The 22,175-nt window shown below is 55.8% G+C and overlaps 7 protein-coding genes across 7 annotated transcripts; 4 read left to right on the top strand and 3 right to left on the bottom strand.

Annotated features, from left to right (window-relative positions):
• Positions 1-1,193: 1,193 nt before the first annotated feature.
• On the top strand, positions 1,194-3,028 carry LY79DRAFT_118620 (uncharacterized protein). Its single transcript, XM_060550761.1, has 3 exons — positions 1,194-1,581; positions 1,637-1,670; positions 1,723-3,028. The coding sequence occupies exons 1-3, from the start codon at positions 1,305-1,307 to the stop codon at positions 2,975-2,977; spliced, it is 1,566 nt and encodes a 521-aa protein (XP_060416173.1). The 5' UTR covers positions 1,194-1,304; the 3' UTR covers positions 2,978-3,028.
• Positions 3,029-6,546: 3,518 nt separating this feature from the next.
• LY79DRAFT_118582 (uncharacterized protein) lies at positions 6,547-7,223 on the top strand. Its single transcript, XM_060550760.1, has one exon. The coding sequence runs from the start codon at positions 6,693-6,695 to the stop codon at positions 7,185-7,187; it is 495 nt and encodes a 164-aa protein (XP_060416172.1). The 5' UTR covers positions 6,547-6,692; the 3' UTR covers positions 7,188-7,223.
• A 6,708-nt stretch (positions 7,224-13,931) lies between these two features.
• On the bottom strand, positions 13,932-14,788 carry LY79DRAFT_118516 (uncharacterized protein). The gene has a single exon (XM_060550758.1). The coding sequence runs from the start codon at positions 14,613-14,615 to the stop codon at positions 14,139-14,141; it is 477 nt and encodes a 158-aa protein (XP_060416171.1). The 5' UTR covers positions 14,616-14,788; the 3' UTR covers positions 13,932-14,138.
• On the bottom strand, positions 14,700-15,430 carry LY79DRAFT_118524 (uncharacterized protein). Its single transcript, XM_060550759.1, has one exon. The coding sequence runs from the start codon at positions 15,291-15,293 to the stop codon at positions 14,784-14,786; it is 510 nt and encodes a 169-aa protein (XP_060416170.1). The 5' UTR covers positions 15,294-15,430; the 3' UTR covers positions 14,700-14,783.
• A 1,513-nt stretch (positions 15,431-16,943) lies between these two features.
• LY79DRAFT_118512 (uncharacterized protein) lies at positions 16,944-17,922 on the bottom strand. Its single transcript, XM_060550757.1, has one exon. It carries the CDS (start codon positions 17,688-17,690, stop codon positions 17,142-17,144), a length of 549 nt encoding a protein of 182 aa, XP_060416169.1. The 5' UTR covers positions 17,691-17,922; the 3' UTR covers positions 16,944-17,141.
• A 1,559-nt stretch (positions 17,923-19,481) lies between these two features.
• On the top strand, positions 19,482-19,996 carry LY79DRAFT_548036 (uncharacterized protein; the record flags this gene model as incomplete). The annotated part of the gene is given in 2 exon segments (XM_060557372.1): positions 19,482-19,528; positions 19,543-19,996. A coding segment is annotated over 1 exon segment (290 nt), but the record flags the coding sequence as incomplete, so codon positions are not given.
• On the top strand, positions 19,795-20,660 carry LY79DRAFT_118461 (uncharacterized protein). Its single transcript, XM_060550756.1, has one exon. The coding sequence runs from the start codon at positions 19,993-19,995 to the stop codon at positions 20,545-20,547; it is 555 nt and encodes a 184-aa protein (XP_060416167.1). The 5' UTR covers positions 19,795-19,992; the 3' UTR covers positions 20,548-20,660.
• The last annotated feature ends 1,515 nt before the right edge of the window (positions 20,661-22,175 follow it).

Raw genomic sequence — 22,175 nt, 5'->3', positions numbered from 1 at the left:
TGCAAAGAAGGGAGCGTGTGCCCAAATTGACTGACAGCACGATGGCGCTAACCCTCCCCTGGAAGGCATCTCGTGGGAGTCTCACAGTGAGCCGTGTGAGCTCGCCTACTGTCGAAATCCATTGGATTGCAGCCCTGTGACACCTTGGTACGTGTTCTTCAGCCCCTACCTGAAGCTCCCGGCCAGGTCGTGTCACCTTCGCAGGCTTCACTCGGGTGAAATATGCCGCAAGGCCTGGCCCGTATAGCCTTGGTAAGCGTTTTTAACGGACCTTCTCAGCAAAGACCATACTCAAAAAGGTCCAGCGTCGAGTCTTCTCTTTCAGATTCCCCCTCCCCCCCAGGCGGATGGATCGGATTCCGAAAGCTGTCCCTGCCGCCCTAGGGTTTCCGACCAGTTCGTGCGAAGTAAGGCCGTTCGTGACACGAGAGCTCCGCGGCACAGGTCCAATCACTGATTCTATGTTGCCATGCCAAGACTATTTCCCTCAGGGCTAAATGAGCTGAAAAGGGAGACGAAAACCTTCTTCCAATCGAGGAATCCACGATACGAGCCTAGTGGACGTCGAGCAAGAACAAATACACACCGAGAACTCAGCTCCCCTTCCCCCCTTTCCCTCCCGGAGATACTCGATGCAGCCCCGTCACGCGCAAAGACTCGGAAGTTGACGAGGTAAGGATTCTTGGTTACTTCATGGCCAGCGGCCATCTACATGTATTCTGCCTGTGGCGGATTCACGGCCCTGCCTACGTCAATCTCCGTGCCCAAACCCCCCATCTTTATACTCATTGTGGCCAGTCGGGTGCGTGCAGTTGACCTCCCAATCTTTCTGCGTGCTGTACAACCAGGCCTCCGTACGAGGTCGTTTTCGACCGGCAGCGGACAGGCACATCGCGATGCAGCCAATAGTTGGGTGTTCGAATGGATCCTTCATCCCCCTTTGTCGACCTCTCACTGCCGCCACCGAGACGCCTTCCGTGCGTGCCACCGGTGTATGGGGGTGGTAATGGTATATAGCGCCAGCGTGGACTTCCACTTTAGTTTCCAGCACCTCGTTAAACCTTGCGTTGTTGTTGACTAAATCGTCAACCGCTTGGGTGTTCCTACTCGTCTTACCTTGCTACCCTTCTAACAGCAAGACCTCCAATCCAGTTCGCATATATATTCACTAGTTTGACGTCCTGTCTCTCTACTCCCGGAAAGCCATACTCATTCGACTAAGACGATATCGTATTCGCGGTTACACTCACCAGACGACCGATAGGGTTTCGGAAGGCAAGGCAGCCCTGTGGAACGCGGGCGACATGAGCTTGGTGTCGGACACCTGCTATCCGGAACCGGATGACGAGGGAAAGGCATGGGCCAAGGTCGCGAGCAATGTTCCAGATCCCCCAAAGTGCATCGAGACGTGTCGAACCCGATTTCTCGAGAGTGTAGTACCTGGCTTCGACAAGACGAGGTACCCCGAGGCGTGTAGGGCGCTATCTAATGGTCAAAGGGCGACGGAAAGGCTATGGGAGGTATATTGCTGCGACTCGACATCATGCGGAGTCCAGCTGAACGGGAACCTCGGTCAAGATCGTGAGTAGAAGAAGGACGCCATGCCTCGATGAACTTGTTTTGATGGAGTCTTCAGCCAGTGTCAACTTCATCATCAATACCTGTCAAAAGTGAGTTGCCCCTTGAACCCTCCGCGCCTACAACGGCTTACGCCATGGATAGCATTGGATCCGGCATCATCCAAGACCCGGGTCCGCCACCAGCCGGATATGCCTGCCCCATGTCATCCGTCAGCAAGCCCAGTAATCCGTGCCCGAAACCATTCATGATGACTGATGCAAGAGGTCCTGTCTCGACCAATACCGACTCTCTGGCGGCACCTACTCCGGACTCGATAACAATTACATTGTCTACATCACTCGTCACTGGCCATCTCGCACAGACCACAACATCGACAATGCAGACTACTGGCAAAGTGTCGAATTACAGTCAATATGAAGAAGATCGACACGCCGTTTTGCCGACGGGTGCCAAAGCGGCCATAGGAGCTGCCTCCGGCATAGCTTTCCTTGTGATCTTGGCCTTTGCAATATGCCTCTTGCGCCGCCGGACACGCGGTCGAGCTACGAGGATCGAGATCACGCACCGGGACGTACAGGAAGCCAGCCTACCTACTCCCTTGCTGTCGCCTTCGGGCTCGGCACATGGAGCCATCCATACTCCTCCGCTAACACCGCCGCCACGTCTCCAAGAGCGTAGACTACTTCCAGTCTCTCCCAGCCCGGGGAGACCAAGCATCATCATCACCACTCCAAAATCACCGCTTGGCGCCGCCGTAGCGCAGGGAGGCCCTTTGTCGAAACCCCCCGTCTCCTCCCTGACGTCCAGCAGACCCTCGCCTGGGTTCGACCGCTCAACCAAGCCCTACTACCGGATTCCTCCGCCGGGCGTCCTCGCAGGCGGCTCACCGGCTGGGAAGACGGCAAGCATGAGCAGCGCTACGAGCGGACGCACAGCTACCACAGTATCCAGCATCTCGAGCTCGTTTCCGGCACTTGCTCCGTCGTCGCCGACGCGGCCTGTCCGTCCCTGCGACAAGCTGCTGCACGTACCAGATCTTGTGTGTCCCGGCCCGCCACCGAACCGATCGCTACCTTCTCCGCCGTCTCGGAGCCCCTCAAGACCTGTGGCTCTGCCCCGGAACCAGCAGCAGCACGCGGAGAGTCGTAGCAGTGGCGAGCGCGTGCCGCCGCGGCAAGCTGCTCCAGGGGCGACTCCGAGGGAAGAATCAAAACATGTACACATTCCGACAGAGACTAGTACCCGAGAGTCATTGGAGAAGGGCAGTTGGAGCAGCTGGGGAGTCGGGGGTGGCGGAGCGGGAATCGAGGTGAGTTCGGCACAAAACGAGGATGGAAGAATGGACAGTCCTGTACTGGAAGATGCGGGTCTAGAGAGGATAGGCGACAGATGCTGATGTAGAATCTGTGAATTTGAGGGCTATTTGGAACCGTTTTCTTTTCTGTCGCTTGAAGTCGCTTGGGGAGCAGGTGGACGGACTGATTACACGTATGATATCTCACTCGAGTTTGCTGGCGGCTGGTCCACGAACACTTTTATTGTTGGCAATTTCAGACAAATGCCATAACCTGAATTTCAGTCCTCTATATCCTGTAGATTTTGCATTCGCAGGAGATACAGGAGCAAAACCAAATGATGCGTAACTGAGAGCTGAGAGGAACTAACACAAGGTTTGTAGGCTCTGGGCTGGCCTCTTTGTAGGAAGACGCCAACCATCTAATAGCAGAACTCTTAATATTTGAATCCTAAGCTGTTTCTCAGGAGTATCATATGCTTCAGGGTGCATGAGCTGCGGTGTTTGTAGGATTGGCCCTCGAACAAGTGTGAGGTTCGCGCATTTCTCCACGATGCCCTCATAGGCGACTTAGAGCTGCCAAACAGGCACATACGACCATACCCACTGGAAAACTCGGGATCCCGTCCGCTCTCCCATAGATAAGCCAGTGAGGGCCGGATTAGTAGTTGGGTCGGTGACGACCAGCGAATACCTGGTGTTGTATGTCTTTTTTGGTATATTTTGTTTTATTTTATGTGGTGGGTGACGATGCCGCATTCCTCCTTTTGCGCCCCTTCTATCCTGCACCGAGGGATGCTGATGACTTATGAATCAAAAAAACGACGTGCTCCTCAAGTTGAGCAAACTTGCATGCGTTATATGCCATGGCTGTGCAGTTCCGACTGGAGCTGATGAAAACATCAAACGTAGCGATTCCTTTTATACGAAGCCTGTACTATGTGTAGCAAGTGAGCAACTTTTTCACTGACCGTCAACTCTAGTCGTTGGAGACTCACGCCGAGGTGTCCTTGAGTAACTCTTGACATGATCTGATAAAGATGCGAAGAGAAACCGCCAAGCACTGTCAAGCGGTTGAAGATATCACATTCCTGACACCAGGGCATCAAGCCCGGGAGGTCGCTATCGAACCCATTCACTCCATGGAAACCAATCCCAAGAGCTTCCAGTCCACGGCCCTCGCTCTAAGTGATTCATTCCGGAAATGGGCTGCTTCATTACATTACGATCCAAACGTATCCCTACTGACTTGTCATCATCAACGCTCACTTGCCGGCTCTTTTACACAGCCCCTTACTGGAATCAACTCTCAGCGCCGTTGCCATCCATCGCCACTCTAGATCTCATAACGGAAACGGCAAGGGTGATTCACGTGATGTCTGCAGGCTGCGGGCTGCGGGCACTTGCGATCGGACAACTCGGAATAAGGTCTGCTCGAGATTGTGGCTTGCCTCACAAACACGCAACCATCGGCCGTCGGCGGTGATCCGAGTTTGATGACACCATCAACGTACATTGAGCGAGCATGCATTCAGCTCCCTTCGTATTGCTTATCTCAACCAACACCACCAACGAGCCGGTTCAGTTTCAGCCGAGCATGGCGGAATGCATGCCGAGCGGTCCAGACCATGTGCTGCCGCAGAAGCCCATAAACGATAAAAGACAGCCTGCGACGATGTAGCTGTACATTTTCGCTGCCCTCTCGGCAAATGATAAACGACCGACATTGAGTTCTCGTATCCAGGAACGAAAAGCGAGAAAAAAGTGACAGGTCATAAGTTGTGGAGCGACACCATTGAGACAAACGTGATCAACGTCCAGCGGCATTTCAAATCTGGCTCCGCGGACGTCGGGAAAAAAGAAAGCATAGACAAGCAAATGGTCCCCTCCCACGACGGTTCGCCTCCCAACGTCGTCGCGGCACGGTGCTGACAACCGAAGATGCATGAATATTTGCTTTTTCCCCCGAGGCTAGCTAGACAAGCGAGCGCCAGCCCACTTGACCTGTCAGATTTTCGGCATCCCCTCGAGGAGCTCCGGCCGTTTGGAACCGGTTTTCATTAGTGCGAGGGAGGGCCACCCTATCCCGGACATGTACGGCTCCTTCTCCCCGCGGTGATCCGGCGTGCCGCTGGTGACATCGCCTGGATGAGCGTAAGCCGGCGACCTGTCCGTCGCCCCGATCATACAACCCGAGGCCGCCACTGCCGCCCACCCGCCCCTGTACCCACAAACCGACAGCTCCTCTTCTGATGGCTTTATTGCCTTGGTATGCGGGAGCGAGGGTCGGGGGAGGGGGAAGGGTTCCTGATGGGCAAACCCGCTGCACAGGATTCGCCACTCATCAATCAGCGTGAGAGGAGAGTTCTCTACCCTTGCGCCAGGTTCTGGAAATCTTATCGTGAGGCTGCGTCAGACTAACTAAGGGTTTTGCTTATGCGCCGAGAAACAAGATTGATCGTCAATGCAGCACTTCACATCTCACCTACGTCGGAGGGGCGCATCAACCTCTAACGGGCACTCCACGCGGATGCGTGCTTCTTTCTTTCTTTCTTTCTTCCTTCTTCTTCTCCTAATCACTATTTCCGTAATACGCTTCCACCAGGACTCCAAATGCTAGTATCCGTATAGTGAATTAACCCAGAAATCCACATAGTTAATAGGGTACGTTCGGAAATTTGGAAGTTCGGAGAATTGAAAGGACACCGCCACAGGGCTACGTAACCTCCAAGGTAACTATCTAGGTTAAAATTATCAAAATGTACATTGTAATAAGTCGGTACTAATTTCGATGTTTAGTAGCAACAGAGCGTCCCCGTTCATAGTGTAGGAGGCTAAGATTCAGAACCCCGGTAGGGTGTAGTTTGACAGGGATATCCAGAACCCCCCCGACGATAAGAAGTCAAGAATATTTCGTCATATATCCTATTTTGCAACCCCTGGTCCACCAGCATTGAAGGGCACATGACCTCCGTATGCTAGTTTAGCATCTGCCGTGGAGTAGTACTGCTTATCGCGGAGCTGTTCTCTTCTGGGCTGCACTCGCAGCTTCCGGTGAGAACATGGCTTCTCATCTCGCTAAACGAGCATAGCAGCTTGTCTGCCGACCGACTGCAGCTTCAACCATCTGCATTTGCAGCATGGCGATGGAGGGACGGTGTCCACCCCTTCTTCAGGAGCTGGCTGCTTCACCTGCAAGATCCTGCAGGGGAATCTGCCAGCCCCTTCACCTACATCATGCACCGTAAGGGGTGCTGTCAACGTACCTTTTTTTCTTTCTTTTTTTTCTCTTACTTTTTTCGTTCTGCAAGGAGGAAAACGCTGGTGCAAGATGTCTCATTCATCAATGCCATTCGGCGTCGTATGAAGCGACAGGTTGCTAAAAATAAAAAAATAAAAAGTAAAAAAAAGTATTGCCTACTGTTTTTCTCGGATCCGTTGAGAAGCAACCAGCAGCAGTCAGAAAGAAACTGCTCCTCACATCAAGTACGGGTCTCGTTGACTTCAGGGCTCATCGCTCATTGAATTACGACGACGACATCTCGGGTCATCGGCTGTGGGTGGCAATCTCCGTGTACACTATCAATGGCCGGCTACCTTCGGCGTGACGATAACCAACCCGTCTCATCCGCAATCATGGGTATCGGCACAACCATGCGGTCGAATTGAGAAGCCTTTCACTCGAGCCTCTACCTAGAAACTACTGGATGCCAAGTCGCAACTAACCTGGTGTAATCGCCAGCCTTACATTCGTGCGATCTGCACCGACCTAGCGGCATTGGTTCAGCGTCGAGGGGGGGGGGAGCGGGGGGAGCGAATGCCGGACCCTTCCATGATGGCGATCGGCAAGCTCCGTCCGGCTCGGACAACATGGCTGGATGTCACCGCACAATCAGCTGGGAACCACGTCCAACCGCCGGGAATCCGTGCTCTGCGAAGGCTGTATCTCGCAGCCAGGCCATGTGTTGGTCCAGTCTTCGGGGTGGCCTCGGGAGATCGGAAACCAAAGGTGCATATGCCCTCTCTCCCCACCACCCCCCGCTTCTCCGACTTGAGAGAGAGAGTTGAGATGAAGCTGTCTCACGGTATTACACCTCACACCCGAATTGTTGCATTTGGCGGTGTCAGCCTCACCCGAAGAACCATCGGCTTTAAACTTGATGACATAGCCGTCAAGCAAGTCTGGCTATGCACCCAGGAAGCTTTTGATGCGGGTCCTTCTCGACCAATCCACCTCGAGGATTTCCCGCCATGCAAGTTCGCCAAGCGTCGCAACTCGCTGGGTCGTCATTGGCTTGCTCGTTCGCGTTAGTCTGGACCGGGGAGGAGGAAAGATGCTTCTCTAGGTATTTGATAAGCAAGCGGGTGCCAAATTAAGCCGCACTCAGTGAAGTTGACTTAAGGTGGCCTGTGCTTTGGGGATCCACAATATGGTAGGGAGGTAGATGCTGAAATAATACCTACATAACCTATATTTTAGCGCATAGGCACTCGAATCAACCACTGTAATTTGTGAGTGCGGCTTTTTTTGTCACCCGCCTGATAAGGAAGTTGGGAAGAAACAAAGAAAAAGAAAAAAAAACTATGGCGAATTGTTTCTTGGTTTTAGGTGTTAAACCTGAGACATGCTCTGCCGAAACGGCCGGTAGCATCTCTAGGCGACACACCCACACCAGCCATGGACCTCTCAGCCGTCATTTTCCACATCACCCCTCCTTACCTGGGTTGCGAAGGCCCTCACCCAGCTTCTAACTTGTTCATCCTTGCACACACCCAGACCGGGAATGGTGCATTGCGAGGGTCGTTGATGATCAACGGTGACGTCGGGGAGGGGGGGTGCGACTGTGAATGAGGAAGCAAACAAGCTCTGCCAGTGAGCTTTGCAGGCAGTTCCGCAGAGTTTACATGGCAGAGTCGCCATCGTCTGTCATGGGGCACCCCGGTAGACTCTTGTTGTACATGCCATTAGAGCTCACGATGCAACCAACCTCAAGTCCGTCATAAACCCGGGCTGGACTGACTCTGCCGCCATTCAATCCCCCCATCCCTGACCCGAAATCCCTTTGAAAGCAATCGGGCTGTTGGGAGGTGAATGTAGGTCGACAGAAAGCGCAGTGGCAACATGATATTGGCAGTGTTATTGGCTCGGCTGGTAGCCCTCTCTCTACGAGGCTGTCGGATTGACACTCTACCAGGCAATATGGCCGCCCTGAGCCGCGTCCTGTAATGAGCCAAGCCTTTTCTTCACGCCACGATATGCTCACCTCGTTGGCGCGGGTACGGACGCTTTGCGGGATAGATGTACGGGGTACATGCCACGTCTGGCTGCCTGCAGCCGCCTCTCCGGGGCTGCGATAGATAGTCTGTATATCTGCATGTCTGGCCAAGACAGGGCAGGGCAAAGGCTCGGATATACCGTCGTAGACGCTGTAAAGACCCCGTCCAACGGTTGGCTGCCGGCCTTTTTTCTCGACGAAATGAGCGGGTGGATGGCGTCTCAAGACTGGACCTCCCGGCAACAAAAAGCTGACCCCCCCCTGCAAAAGGAGGGGTTTTCTACAGCGCTCGATGCCGCTAAAGGATCTGCTTCAAGCACGTTGATCGACGTACATGCTGCAGGAGCTGGCATTGCGAGACTTGCAACGTTCTACAGACAGTATGCCATATACTGCGGCTTCATCAGAGGCGACGCTGGACGGTTGAGACAATTTTCGCTCTGTGGTTGACACGTGAAGTAAGCGTCCTGAGTCCATGGTAAGACCGGATCCAATAGAATCCTACGTTTGACGACGTCCTCTTAAACTATTTGGAGTCGACACCAGATACCAGACGGAGGCGCGAATCACGAGCTGCAGATACAGGATGTAGCAGGGAAAAAGGGTGCGTTTTCGGGAACCGAAAGGCGACTACTACAGGTCCACAGGCTTTTTGCCCGGTCCAAGATGGGAATCCCCCGAGTCAGTTGCTTGGGGGAACCTAGCAGGGAGATTGCTTGCTTGAGGTCTCCATGGGCCGGGCTGTTCGGGACCACTCTACGGCTGGTGTGTTCGGCAGACGGGAGACGACGGCTTGGACCGACGGCCGCCTGGCGACTGACTGACTGGCTGGGGGGGGGAGAGGTTAGACTCGACGCGCAGAGTGGGCTTTTCTATCACGCCAAACCCGCTGCTGTTTGTGGTCTCGTGGCCCGATCAGCGGAGCCTCAGCTTCGGAGCCATCATGTATCCGGTAGACTGCGCCGACGCAAGGTGAGGGGTTCTTGATGGTCGTACAGCGGTCCATCCAGAGTTCGACCTCGCATGCATTATTGACCGCGCTTGGCTGTAGAGCGTCTAATTGTGGCATCCTGCACGACGCGACACAAGACGGCCAACTGAAGCAGCACATCACACAGTCTGCCGTGGCCTCGACTCCACCGGGAACCCCTTCCGAACACGTGGGATGCCTGCGTGGGGAGGGGGGGATGACCTCCTTCACCTCCAACGCAACGTTGAGATGGACGGCGAAAAAGCAAGGGCAAGCTTACCATCCCCTCCTTGCTGATCAGTTTAGTGTCATAATATACCTGTATTATGTACATCGTACATAGTACATTGTGTACGGCCTGGAAACTAAGTGAGTAGTAGTAGTGCCCATCCCCCTCGTCCTCATCCCAGCAGGTCTAGACAGCGTCGGTTTGACGGAGGGGTGAGCGATCATCTTTGCAAAACGCCGAGACAATCATGGATGACCCGCCCTACACATCCGCAGCGGAATTAAGGCCAGGAAAGGATCTTCCCAGTAAGAGAGCGGCAGCTCCCTCTCTCTTCTCTCTCGTCACCCCGGGAGGACGGGCAGGGTGCTGCTGGATGAGATACGGGTGGAGTGTGCTGTTCTGACTCGAGTGGTTAAAGATATTGAAAACGGGCTCTCCCAAATAGGAGACGCGCAGCAGCTTCGTCATCAGACAATCATCTTTCTCCGACCTTCAATGCGTGTGCCGTGTCCCCCACCAGCACTCGTCGGAGTCAACACCGTCTTGGTGTTCAGAACTTCAGCCTGGCTGTCTCGGCCCCGCTCCGAAAGACCGGCGTTGTTGGACGGAATGGTTCCTCGCCGTCAGCAACTGTCGAATCGACAAGGGGGCCGGTCTACGGAATGTACATCCGGCTTACCTACTCTGCAGTAGCAGATGCACGTCGCTCAAAGCAGATCGAAGAGAGACTCGGATCGACAACGTCGCCCCCCCCCCCCCCCCCCCCGGTCATGCAAATTTCACAATACCTAGGTTACAATCCCGCAGGGATTCCAGTGAACGCTGCCCAACTGCCGTCGAGTGTCTTGATCCGGGGCGTGCCCCCGTAGCAAATCGAAGAGGGTTAGCTTTCGATCAGTAAGCCGCCACCAATTCTTTCTCGATTACAAACCACAGCACCGCACCACAGGGAGGCGAGGGCGGCGGGTTGAGATGAAGATCTTCTTGCTTCCGTTTCGTATAGACTCTATTTTCGACGAGGGGGTTCAAACTGAATCACAACCGTAGGCAAAGCTAAACGCATTTGACCAAACGGTTGCGCGCGTTATGTGAAAAGCTGACGGCTTACTCGACCATAGTTTTGCTTGGGGCAGACATTCTGCAAAGGTTTCAGGCCCCGCTGAAGAACTTAAAAATAATAGAGATATGACAAAAGAAAAAAAGAGAAAAAAAAGCCGTGAAAACGCGCATCTTCATTTACCCCTCCCCCTGCCAGCCACACCCAGAGTGCCGGCCCTCTCTTTGGTATGTCAGCCTAAGAAGAGGCGCAATTTCAGGGGGCAAAAAGACAAGGGGAGGGGGCGTCTTTGCGGAAGATTTACCGCTGTACGACCTAGACGTCAGAGAGAGAGAGAGAGAAGGGAGGGGGGTTGGTTCCAAAAGAGTGAGTTTTGCCGTCTGCATGAACATCCAATAACTATCAGCTGCAAGGGATCCGGACACTTTTCCCCCTCTTACCCTCTCCTTCTAGCTAGCCTTGAGAGCTGCATGGATTGAGCTTGCGGGCATGGGCTAGATCTGCAACGGGGGTCATCGCCAAGCTTCCAGCTGAAATAGTTACATTCGCCAGATACGCATGGGAACGGGCATCGCCCATCGCACACGCCCGCCGGGCAAAGCAGTCGTCGTCAAGGCCCCCGCCAACGAGGCCATCATCCGACGGATAGCCCTAGGAAGAACTGTCTGCGGCCCTGTAACCAATATGAAGGACTCTCGAGCTGAGACATGCAGTCTCCACGAGCGAAGGTCGGGTGTCTAACACACTCCCTGCAACGCACAGTCGTCCAGTGAACAGACACATGCCGCCGCCGCCCGCTGTTGCAATGGGGGTGCTCGACATCCTACTCCACGCGGTCAACAGCGGCGACGACGACGTCGACGTCGTTGTCGTCGTCGTCGTCGTATTCGTCCATGGGATGAATTTGAAGGGAACGGTGTCAGTGAGTGCCTGCGAGCCTACTCAGCTTCGCCTCCGAGCCATCCGGTTTCGTGGGCGAGCCAAAGAGAGAGGGCGATGACAAGACGAACATGAGACCGGACTTGCCTGGCACAGAACTATTGCGTCCCCCCCTCTCCCCTCCCCCTCCTCCCCCCCCCGCGACTCCCCGCAGAGCTTTTGCGCGTTCCTGGCGGCTGAGCCGCCTGGTGCTACACTGCACCCTTCTCACCACATCGAGCTCGCACGGGCATCTGGGCCAGCCATAGGGAAGGGGTGAGGACGAATGAGGTGGGGGGGGCATCATGACGTGTCCTACTATCACGACGATCCACGACAGCGTCAGCCGGCCGAATCCAGCACAGGTTCTCATCAAAGGTGCCGCCTGTCGCTGCCTGTCGTCGTACCCGCACCAGGCCGACGGACGGTGAGGCCATCCTATCCGAACGGGGGGGCCTGCTCCAGCTGTTGATCAACCGTCGGGATGAGCAGAGCTACGGGGAAGACCTTGCGATGATAGTGAAGTGACAGAGAGGAGAGAGAGACTGCAATGTAGCCCTGCCGCGGCCGGGTCCCCAGCCATCACCCGTGTGCTCAGCCTCCCAGCAACCGGGGAGGGGGGGGGGGGGGGTGGTGTTTGGAAAAGGAAAAGGAAAAAGCAGCAACGACAACACAACAATACGGTAACATGCTCTTTGCCAGTATCAAGCTCGTCCGATTCCCCAGAGATCGGCAGGTGCTGTCGGGTCTGGAAGAAGTCAAGGTGTGCGACTCGCCAACGAACGAGGCCGAGCGGTCTGCAGACCACTGGACGAATTCATGCAGCGGCATTAGTTCGACCGAGCTAATGCAAGCATACCTACACATCCCTTTCTCTCACGTTGATCGACGACGGCGCGGTTGGTCGTCGTCGTCGTCGTCGTCCACCCTCGTCGCCGGACGTCGGGGCGCCGGACTGGCTAGTCCGGCGCGCAAACGACCCAAAGTCCTAAAGCCGACCTCGTCCCCCAGTCATTCCCAAAAGGTCGACCGAAGCCTGCGCTAACAGGCACTACCGGAAAGAGGAGCTAAGAAAAGTTGAAAGGTTAAAAATGAACTTGGCAAGCAGAAAAAGCAAGTCTGGAGCTGGCCGTCGTTACGTACCGGCCACCAACCGACGCTAGCCTCTAGACTTGGGAAGATTGCACACTTCGAGGGAGGGGGAGGCAGGGGAAGAAGGATAGGATGGGATGGGACTGACCTGACGGCACAGACAAAATGCCAAGTTCCTCATGGTGAAACCGGGCTGCCCTCGTGATGACCCGGTCGTCGTTCCGCTTACCCTATTTTTTCATGTTTACCTCACCCCCTCACAGATCGAGCCATCGTTGTGGAAAGGTTTCGGTATGAGGGGATCACCCATGAAAGGCCGATTAAGGTCCTTTCTATTCCCGCCCGCTCCTCCTCCTCCCACTCCCTTCCCCTCCCCTCCCGGCGGGCGGTGAGAAAGAAACATATTCGGTTAACCGGGACCGAAAGAAGGGCGGGACAAGCTCACACATCGGATGTTTTGGGGGAAACAGCGCGAAGAGGCGCGAAAGGTTACTTGCTTGCTGAGTAGAGAGAGAAAGGTCATGATGAGCTGCGGGCGGGCTTCGGATGGGGAGGCAACGATGTTGAAGCGCGCGCTCGCCTCCCCGCGGCGAACGTCGCGCGACCTCTCGTTCGCTACCTCGGCACGAACGTGCGTGGATAGCGGGAGAGGACAGGCTTGCGACATCAGAATTAGACAGACGGCACACGCTGGTTGCCATTCACCTGCCCCTCCCTCCCTCCCCCTGTTTTTAGCGTTGGCTTTGCCTGCCGCTCTCGACATATCCTATCTTGGTACTGACTGACTGATTGACCGACGGACTAGCAGCAGTCCGTTCTCACTCATCTCCAAGATCATCTCCCCACCGGAGCTAGCCTTGGCCGGTCGATCCCACGTTTTCCCACGTTGTCCTCCTACTTCCCCTCTCGCACCCCCCCCTCATCGCCATGGCGCCTCACCAATCTCCACAGTCTGAGCGGCTGCCTTCACGCCATGCCATGCCTCACTCTGTCTCCTCTAGTTCGCCGTAGTGTAGTGTCCTGCTAGTTCCAGCTCACCGGACTAGAAGGGGGTGTTCGTGGGGTGTTGAAGAAATAGGGGGAGAGGAGGAACCACTTGGTTTGTCTCACGACCCTATGCTGTCGGCAGCGGTCCCATCCAGAATAGAAATTCTGTTTAGGCATCGCTACGAGGGAGGGGGGCCGGCTAGCCCTGATACATTCATCCGGTTCGGCAACAGGCTTGCCTCCTAGCCGCCAAGGCCGCTGAATCCTTGCGTCCACCGTGGAGTCCAGCCCGAAGGCGTGGTGTCTCACGTTAGAACGCATGCAATATCATCATTTCTTTTTTTTTTTTTTTTTTTACTTCCCCGTTTCCCTGCAAGAGAGAGCTCTCGGCGCTCGTCCTCGTGAGCCGCGTGTGGGGGGGACGGGAAGGCATATGCGAGCTCGGCCTTGGCAGGTCCGAATTTCGGTCGTCGGGTGCGATGGAGGTCGCTGGTTTGGTTCATAGAAGGGGGGTGTGGGTGGTATGGGGAGGTTTCGTAGAGCCCGGAATGCTCAGCAAGGGGTCTGGGATGGTAGAGAATTCCTTGTAGCTTTCCGCGATAACACCTCCTAGACGGAGGGCACGCCAGTCGAGCTTCAAGGTCTATTCTATCTTTGGAGCCTCTCCTACCGTACGTACCATAGGTTGTGATCCTCGGTTCGCGATTAGTCGTTCCCCTCTATACGGAAAAAGCCTAGTTCCTGGGCACCCAAGGGACCGAGCAGGACGTGATGGCGTGAGGAGCACGGAAGGGGGGCACGGAGGGAGGCGTTGAACGGGACGGACGGACTCGACGGAGCACGGAGGGGAAGAGGGGGTATGCTGGGGTATAATGGAAAGGCCTATGAAAACTCGGAGCGCGGAGTAGAACAGCCTGGCCACAAGAGAAAATACGAGAGAAAGAGTGGTGGACGGAGAGCACGGTGAATGTTGGTGTAGCGTTGAGAACAGACATGACGCGAGAGCGAGAGAAAATAGAGCACGGAAGAGAAACAGTGGCACGGAGTCCGGCGAGAGCACGGAGAGGCAACGGCGCAGGAGATGCCGCGGGGCTCCCCGACTTGGGAAACGACCGAGATGGTTTGTCGTCGTATGCCCGTTGATAGGACGACCGAGGGACCGAGTGGTTCAGCAAGCGTCCGGACGCGCGAGGCCGGCCATCCGGCCCCATGGTGCTGTCGGGATTCCCATCCCAAGATGAGCCCGTATCCCGGGCCCTTTTACGTGCGTGCGTAACGCGTCCGTTTCTCTGACGAACATCTTTCCGCGCTCGAGCAGGAACGCGATGGAAGCCCGACAACCGTTTGCGCTCAGCCCCTTCTCTCTCCCCTACGTGTGGTCAGCCTCGCCAGGTTTCGACAAGAGGGGGGGGGAGGGGGGAGGCAGAAGTAAGAAAAGGGCGCTGTTTATCTGACCGCCCGCACGTCCAAAGGAGTACGTGCAGTAGCAGGCGAAAAAAAAGAAACAACGGTCGGACGATCGTGAGAGACAGATAGCACGTCCAGTTGGATCGTTGGATGGTTTCACGGGTTTCCCGTAACGTCCGAGAGCAGCGCGTCCGTTCCTTCGCTCCTCTCTCTCTCCCTTGCCCTCCCCCGTCTCTCCCTAGCTCACGAACGCCGGGTGCGAGCGCTGCTGCAACGATGGAGAAGAAGAAAAACGCCGAACGGGCGTACGGACGGACGGACCGGCGGACGGACGCCGCCCACATGGAGTTCCCCAGATCCAGGGAATCGCGGCGGCGAAACTCGAGACGATCTCGTTTTCTCTCCTCTGTGCGTAAACAGGTGGCCTGCCTCGTGTACGCGACGCCACGCCCGTTCCTTCTGCGGCACACGGCCGTTATCATCCTTGTGTCGTCGTCATCATCACCATCATCATGATCGTCGATGCCAGGAGTCTTACTTACACACGTTTGGGGCCTGGAGCCATCACTACCCGTCAACACGGATACACGCGCACGCGCGCACGCGCGCACTATGGGCGCGATACGGGTACCTGCGAGCTCACCACAAACTCTACACCACGCCGTTATTTAGCGTGGCGCGAACAGACGGCGCTCGACCGGCGCCCCAACACCCAACGGTTGTCCCCGAGGGGGTGGTACTCAGGCGTTGGTTGGGTCACGGCATTGCGGGCAACACCAGACAGAGTGAGAGTGAGAGAGGGGGAGAGAGAGAGAGAGAGAGGACAGAAGAGAATTCCGGGCTAGGGGCGCGCACAGAGGTCCGGAACGGGCACCTAGACTCTGTGTCAATCCTCGTGAACCGCAACTGCTGTGTGCTTACGACCTCGTATGGCGGCTTGTTTTTGTTTGGGTTTGGTTCCCATCCCAAGCACGGCATAAACAATGTTGGGGAACGGCCTTCCCCCCCCCCTTTCGTAACCCTCGGATACAGACACAAGCCGAGGCTATCTATTTCTTCCATTCTTCTTCGTCTTCTTCTGTGCAGAGCCGCTCTGGCCCACAGGCCCGGTCCTCTTCCATCTGGAGGCCTGGGACTTGCGGCGCCAAGAACGAACCAAGGCCAACGAGCAGGCTCTTACGTCGTCCAGCTCTGTGAATGTAGTTTCTTTTTTTTTTTTTTTTTGCTTTTTCTCTCTCCCCCTCTCGCGGCTAGGCGGTGTTAGAGTTCGGGAGGAACTAGCCAAAAGGGAGATTTGATAGTGTCGCTTACCCCGACAGAGAACTGCCGACTGATTGATTACGCGGTCAGTCATCCACCCGGGCAGTGCTTCTTGACCGCGAGAGCAGAGGGAGACGGTGAAGGAGAGCATAAGATAGAAAATAACTGCAGTAAGCTTGTTTAGGCAATCCGTGCGAGGGGTTTACATCTGTCACTGTTTCAGCGCCAGTCATATTCTAGATCTCGCAGTTCAACAACTGCCGACATGCAGTAATTACTATAAGGACACACAATAATACTATTGATTGGGGGGAAAAGGGAGTGGAGGTGAAAGGGGATGTCCAACCGGACCTCATGCCGTGTAAGCGTGCATATCGAATCTGCCAAGGGACGGGCCTCTCACCGAGTCTCTCGCGGCATGCCACGTAGAAGGAAACCCGTGCGAGGTGAAAAAAGGGCCGTCCAAATAGGGGGGGGAGGGGGGGAAGGGGGCAATGGGGCTGTGATATGAGGCGTAGACGGCAGACGCGGTATTTGGTTCACGATATCGGTACTTTTTTTATATTTTACTTATTGCGTTTCGCATCAGCTGTAAAGTAGCCAGCTTTCTGTCGGCCTGGCCATGCCGTCCCGAGCCGAAAGTGCTATTGTGAAAAGAATTAGAAAAAGATTCGAGCGGTCGATCTCTCGCGGGTCCAGCAAGCCGCCGGCCCCTTGTATGCCCACGGCGTGGATTCGTTATCAACTCTATCCGAGGGGGGGTTGAGCACGTAAGTAAGGGCGTCGATCACGACGATACAACAACATCGGGTCCAAAAGTCCTCCCTCTCGGAGTGATCCCGTCTCCCCCCCCCCCCCCCCCTGCCCCCCCCTCTCCCCTTCGCAAATCGACGCGCAGGATTCTGATCTCCCTGCAGCAGTCGAGGGTGCCGGCCGCAGCAGCGACACGACATGGTGTGTTGACGACCCTGCCTTCGACGTCGGACAAGGTTGGTGGCTGACACTGGTGTTGTTATTCCGAACGGAGGGGGCGGCTGCAAACCCGAACTCTCTTCTAGCAGTACGCCCAGTCATCCGCGGCTGTCAGCATACAGCATGCAGACCCAGTGTTCATCTGTACGTGAGAGCCTTCGGGGCATTGAGCGAGATGGGGAGGACCTGACTTTGGAAAAAAAAAAAAAAAAAGGCCTCGATGCTTGGCGACCAGGCATCGCGCCGGTTGGAATATCTAAAAGAATGAATGCTGCGGCCACTCCGGGCATGACATCACAAAACACCGTCGGAGGAGGAGCGCTGGCCGGACTCCGGAGGCCAAGACACTCAGCCCGTCGCAATATGCACAGCAGCGGAAGCGAGCAGCGACAACGAGCATGGCCCGGCGCGATCTCAACTCGTCCAGCCGTGCCGCCGCCGCCGCCGCCGCCGCCGCCACGACATTGGAGGCGAGGATGAGCCTTCGAAAGGTCGTGCTGGCGCGAACTGGCGCATCGGACGACGGCTGCCACGGGCACATGCGAGAGGAGGCTCAAGCGAGCAGTGCCGTTGTCCCTCCCAGAAGACAGGCCGTTGTGACATGTAAGAAGACTGGGAAGCATCTCCGACGCGCGGTATTTCCGCATGTCAGCCCTCCCCGCCAGGCCGCCCACCACGCAAAATGAGCCTCTCTCTCATTGCCATTCATTCAACTTGCGGCATTTCGTCGTGGGTTCCTCGGCGAGGGGTGTGTGTGAGAGAGAGAGAGAGAGAGAGAGTGAGAGAGAGAGAGAGGGTTTGGATCAAGAGATCCGGAGTGAGCGACAAGGCCCCCCCTCTCCCCTTTCGCGGCTGTAATGCCATTCGTAGACATTGAAGTGAAGCCGGTGGGTTTTTCCTCGACTGACCCGCTTCGGTGTCTCTCACTCTCACTCTCTCTCTCTGTGTGTGTGTGTGTGTGTGTGTGTCTCTCTCTCTCTCTTGCGCGCGCGCGCGTGTGCGCTTTGACGGCCCGTTTTGGCTACTTGCAGCAAAGTCAGCCGTCGCTCTTTTCCCGCATGTCCATCGTCTTCCGTTTGACAAGAGACGAGTTAGTTCCTGCAGCTCCCCCCCCTTAACGTGTGTCACCAGCAATTTGACGTACAGAGTGCTTGGAGTGTCGCCGCACCCGGTGCCTCATTCGTTGCAAGGGGAAAAGCCTAAACTCCCCCAAACCCCCCAAAACCCCGGCCCTTTCTGTGGCGGTGGCCCATCGGCGAGTTACGCCTGGCAAGAAGCAGGTGGAAGATTGTCGTCGGCCTCGGGAGACGAGAAACAAATTTCGCGGTGAACCAGCTGGATTGATGGGGAGACAAGGTCGGCAGTTGTTCTTTTTGGTGTCGTCCAATATTGACCAGGCAGGGCTATAGTAAGGCCTCTCTTAAGGATCATCGGTGGCAATTATTTATCATTATCCCGGGCCGGGGGGGGGGGGGGGGCCTTTGCTGCGAACTCCTGCAGACGACAACAAGGAAACCGTTGTATTTGTCTCTCTCTCTCTCTCTCTCGCTCTCGCTCTCCATAGTGCATGCAGCAGCAATGAGACAGGCCCGCCCTCTCTTCGCCGCTCCGCCTTCGAGCCCAGCGCTCTTTTCCCCGATAGGGTTCATGACGCTTTTGTTTTCATTTATTATCATTTTTATTCTTCTTCTTGTGGCATCGACCGTGACCTCCAACCCGGCAGATGACAAGGGGGGGGTTTGAATATGCAGCATGGAACGGCAGAGTGAGTGGGTGGGGGGACACCATCCAGGGCGTCTCATGACGAGTCGGCATATTCTCCCTTGCCCCCCCCCTCTGTGCCTGGAATATGCAGGCGGTAGTTTCCGGACGCGAATAATAGATCGAGTGCGACATAACCGTACTTTTCGGCAGCGTAATGTTATCTCGTCCGTCATGTTATCCGCGACCCCCGCCTCTTTCTGCAAGACACTCTGCCGTTGATCATATCAGAGCCCTCGTTGCGCACCTGCGCATACCGCCATGAGCTTGACCTCCTTGAAGAGAGGGGCTGCGCTAGTGCGCCTTGTGGGTTAGTTTAGGGAGTAGACGGGCGGCCAGGCCGCCGTCGGCTGGATCCCCCCCGCCTGAACGACAGACCGACAACCCTCTCTGTCTCTTTCACAGTCCCTCTTTGTCTCCCTCTCTGGCGACTCCCTTGGGTTAGACAGATGCTCATACAACCGAGCCAGGACAGGATAAGTCCCGCGTCGAGTGGCTGATGTACCGGTAGCTTTTGGGGGGGGGGCATGCATGACCCATGTCGATACAAGGCGAAATATTCGCGGAAGACTTCCGTCTACGTAGTAGAGCGCACCGTTGAAGAAGTTTCAACACCTGCACGTCAAACCTTTCTGTCCAGCGACCCATATTTGATTTCCGCCTGACAGCTTTCCAATCCCCGTTGCTGTCGGGCCGCAGCATGTGTAAGTAGGGGGCAGCCAGCCAGCCAGCCACAGGCAGCCAGCCACAGGCAGCCAGCCACAGGCAGCTCAGTCAGACTTGATGAAGTCCATGTGCGAAAAGTTTGTCTTCCACTACAAGTTTGCTGACGCCATACCCGTACGGTGGGCCTTGGCTTACAGTCAGTCCAGCGCAGCAAAAGTAACTGCGAGAATTCCCCTCACAGACGAGTTGCCTGGCTGTCGACGACGTGCCAAGCAGAGAGACGTTGTAACCGACGCCCAAAGTGGTCGTCGTTTGGTGGCGGTCGAGCGACGGCAATGTAGCAGCGCCTCAGTTTGCGCAGTTTGGTTCGTGGCGGGGAACCAGGTTGCTCGGCTCGTGTACTGTAGTTGAAGCTCGACATCCCATCCCAGAGTCCTTTGGACGTGCTTATTACGACCTCGGTGCTGGCCTAGAACGCTCTTGTTCCTGGCTAGGTGTTAGTCAGTGTGCGGGGGGGGGGGGATGGACCAGCGACTGAACCGTCGCGGGTGCCCCCTGGGTTGGTTAGTTGATCGCCCGTACGATCCCCCCCCCCTCCCCTCTTCTCGCTGGCATCCCTTGCCATTGTGGTGGTACTGCGAGCCGCCTCAATGCCATTCCCACAGCGTTACTTCGCGCTGCCATCGTCGTCTCAGTGGCCTTTGCGAGTCCGGGCGCCTACCACATCCTGCATCACTTTGGTTCTTCCGTCCGCGCGCCTCTGATGGATGGCAGGCCCCCTTTCCAGAGATTGCACTACGGCAAGAAAACACTCCGAAACCACATGTAAGATCGGCGACTAGTTTCCGTGACAGGGCCATCATCGGTTTTACAGAGAACAGGCCAGCGGAGATCCGATGGAGCTATATCGAGGGCCCCGCGGGGTACGCATACATACTTACGTACTCCGTACATTATACGCATGGAGGGGCGCTGCGATGGAGGCAAGGCTTCCAAAGAAAACCCCCCCCCGTGGTTTCGCTGCGTGTCGTTTCGGGTGCCGGGTGCCACAATGGTCTTGGCGTTCATTTGATTTAAACACTTGCCGAAGCCGGTGGTTGTGAGAGTAGCAATGGGGGGGGATCTTCGTACCGACTTTGGGTTCCATTGATGATACTTTGGCCGCATAAACCTTGCCTCACCTGCCCGTGCCGCCTTATGGCGTAGCGGGAAGCAGACGTCCTTGGGCAGGGTGCGCTGGCGAACCGTCTCGCTTTGGAGTGCGGTACCAGTCTTTGGAGCAATTATTCCAAAGACATCGAATCATGATCGTCCTGCCGCGGTGGTGTTGCAGAGGCGGAGACGATGGACGAGATTCTGCTCCACCATCAAAACACTTTCCTTCGGCCTGCCACTACTACCGGAGTACACTCACTCACTACCCAAGCAGTGTAGTATCTTTTGCCCTATATTCGTATGTATAGCGCATGCTGTGGAAATCCGTCCTTCACTTGCCATTGAAACGCTGCAACACCACCACGCTAGTCGAGTCAGCTTGTGGTCTGATGTTTGATGTCAGTGCCTGCTAAAACTGGTTGAACCAAACAATGACGTTGTGTTTGTTATACGTCTTGTCTCTTGCTTTAACGCCAAAGATACGTGCGTCTGTGTATATGCTACGTTGCGCCCACAAGCGATACCGTCATGACAGAAAACGATGTGGAGCCAGTTCGGGTACGAACCGCAGCTTGCATGGACTTCTCCTCCCAGCCAGCCCCTGCCCCTCATCGAAGGGAGGAAGAAGAAGAGATGATGAGGAGGGAGAGGAGGAGGTGGAGGAGGAGGAGGAGGAGGAGGAGGAGGAGGAGGAGGAGGAGGAGGAGGAGGAGGAGGAGGAGGAGAAGGAAGAGGATGACACAGACCGACCGGGTCTGCCGTAATGACGGCAAAGCCCGCTGTCATGTTTCTTAGGCGAGCACTGCGGGTGGGCACTGGGTCCTGCTGGAAATTAGAGCGGATCGTGACAGGCAGTCCTTCAGGCGATTTGACTTTCCGTACCTGAAGAGACAAGTTGCACATGGCTGGGGTTCATGATGGACCAGATTGGGTCTAGCGTCAGCGGGCAAACTATCGGTACTGCTCCTCCAATCTGCAGGCAGAGCAGTCGGAAGTGAGATTTGACATGATGGCAGAGAACTGGGTCGCGGGGAAGAGGGCGGGGGGGGGGGGGAGGAGTGAAGGAGGCAACTAAGATAAACCAATGTCGTCTCTTTCGTGCCAGACGACGAGGGCTGCTAGAGGACCGGAACTGCGCGAGGAAAGCCACGGCGTGGCATGATGCAGCGGTTTCCGTTGGTCTGCGATTCTTCGGTCTGGTCTGGCCTGGTCTGGTATAGCTACCACAGGCTGGCAGACCCAAGGAGCCTCAGCCATTGGACAAGAAAACAGTTAGCCGTGACCGGCATCGGAAATTTGCTCCTTGGTGGTCTCTGCTTATGCTTCCTCGGCCTCTGCGCCGTGGGAAAAGAGACAGGCTGCTGCAGCATTGACCAATGAGGCCCCGTAATGCGCTCGCTCCATTCCGAGTGTTCAACCGAGTACTCCCCTTACAGGTGTGTATCGTGGTGTGGTCTTCTGTGGTGTTTGACAAGGAGGAGATGAAAGGTTTCTTCTGCCCGGCCCGGACCCCTTCCTCCAGAGCAGACCAGTTGCAGTAGTGTCGGTGT

Source organism: Colletotrichum navitas (assembly GCF_030913465.1).
Source record: "Colletotrichum navitas strain CBS 125086 chromosome Unknown LY79scaffold_17, whole genome shotgun sequence".
Lineage (NCBI taxonomy): Eukaryota > Fungi > Ascomycota > Sordariomycetes > Glomerellales > Glomerellaceae > Colletotrichum > Colletotrichum navitas.
The sequence above is the reverse complement of the archived record's forward strand: the minus strand, read 5'-3'. Positions and strand labels throughout refer to the sequence as shown.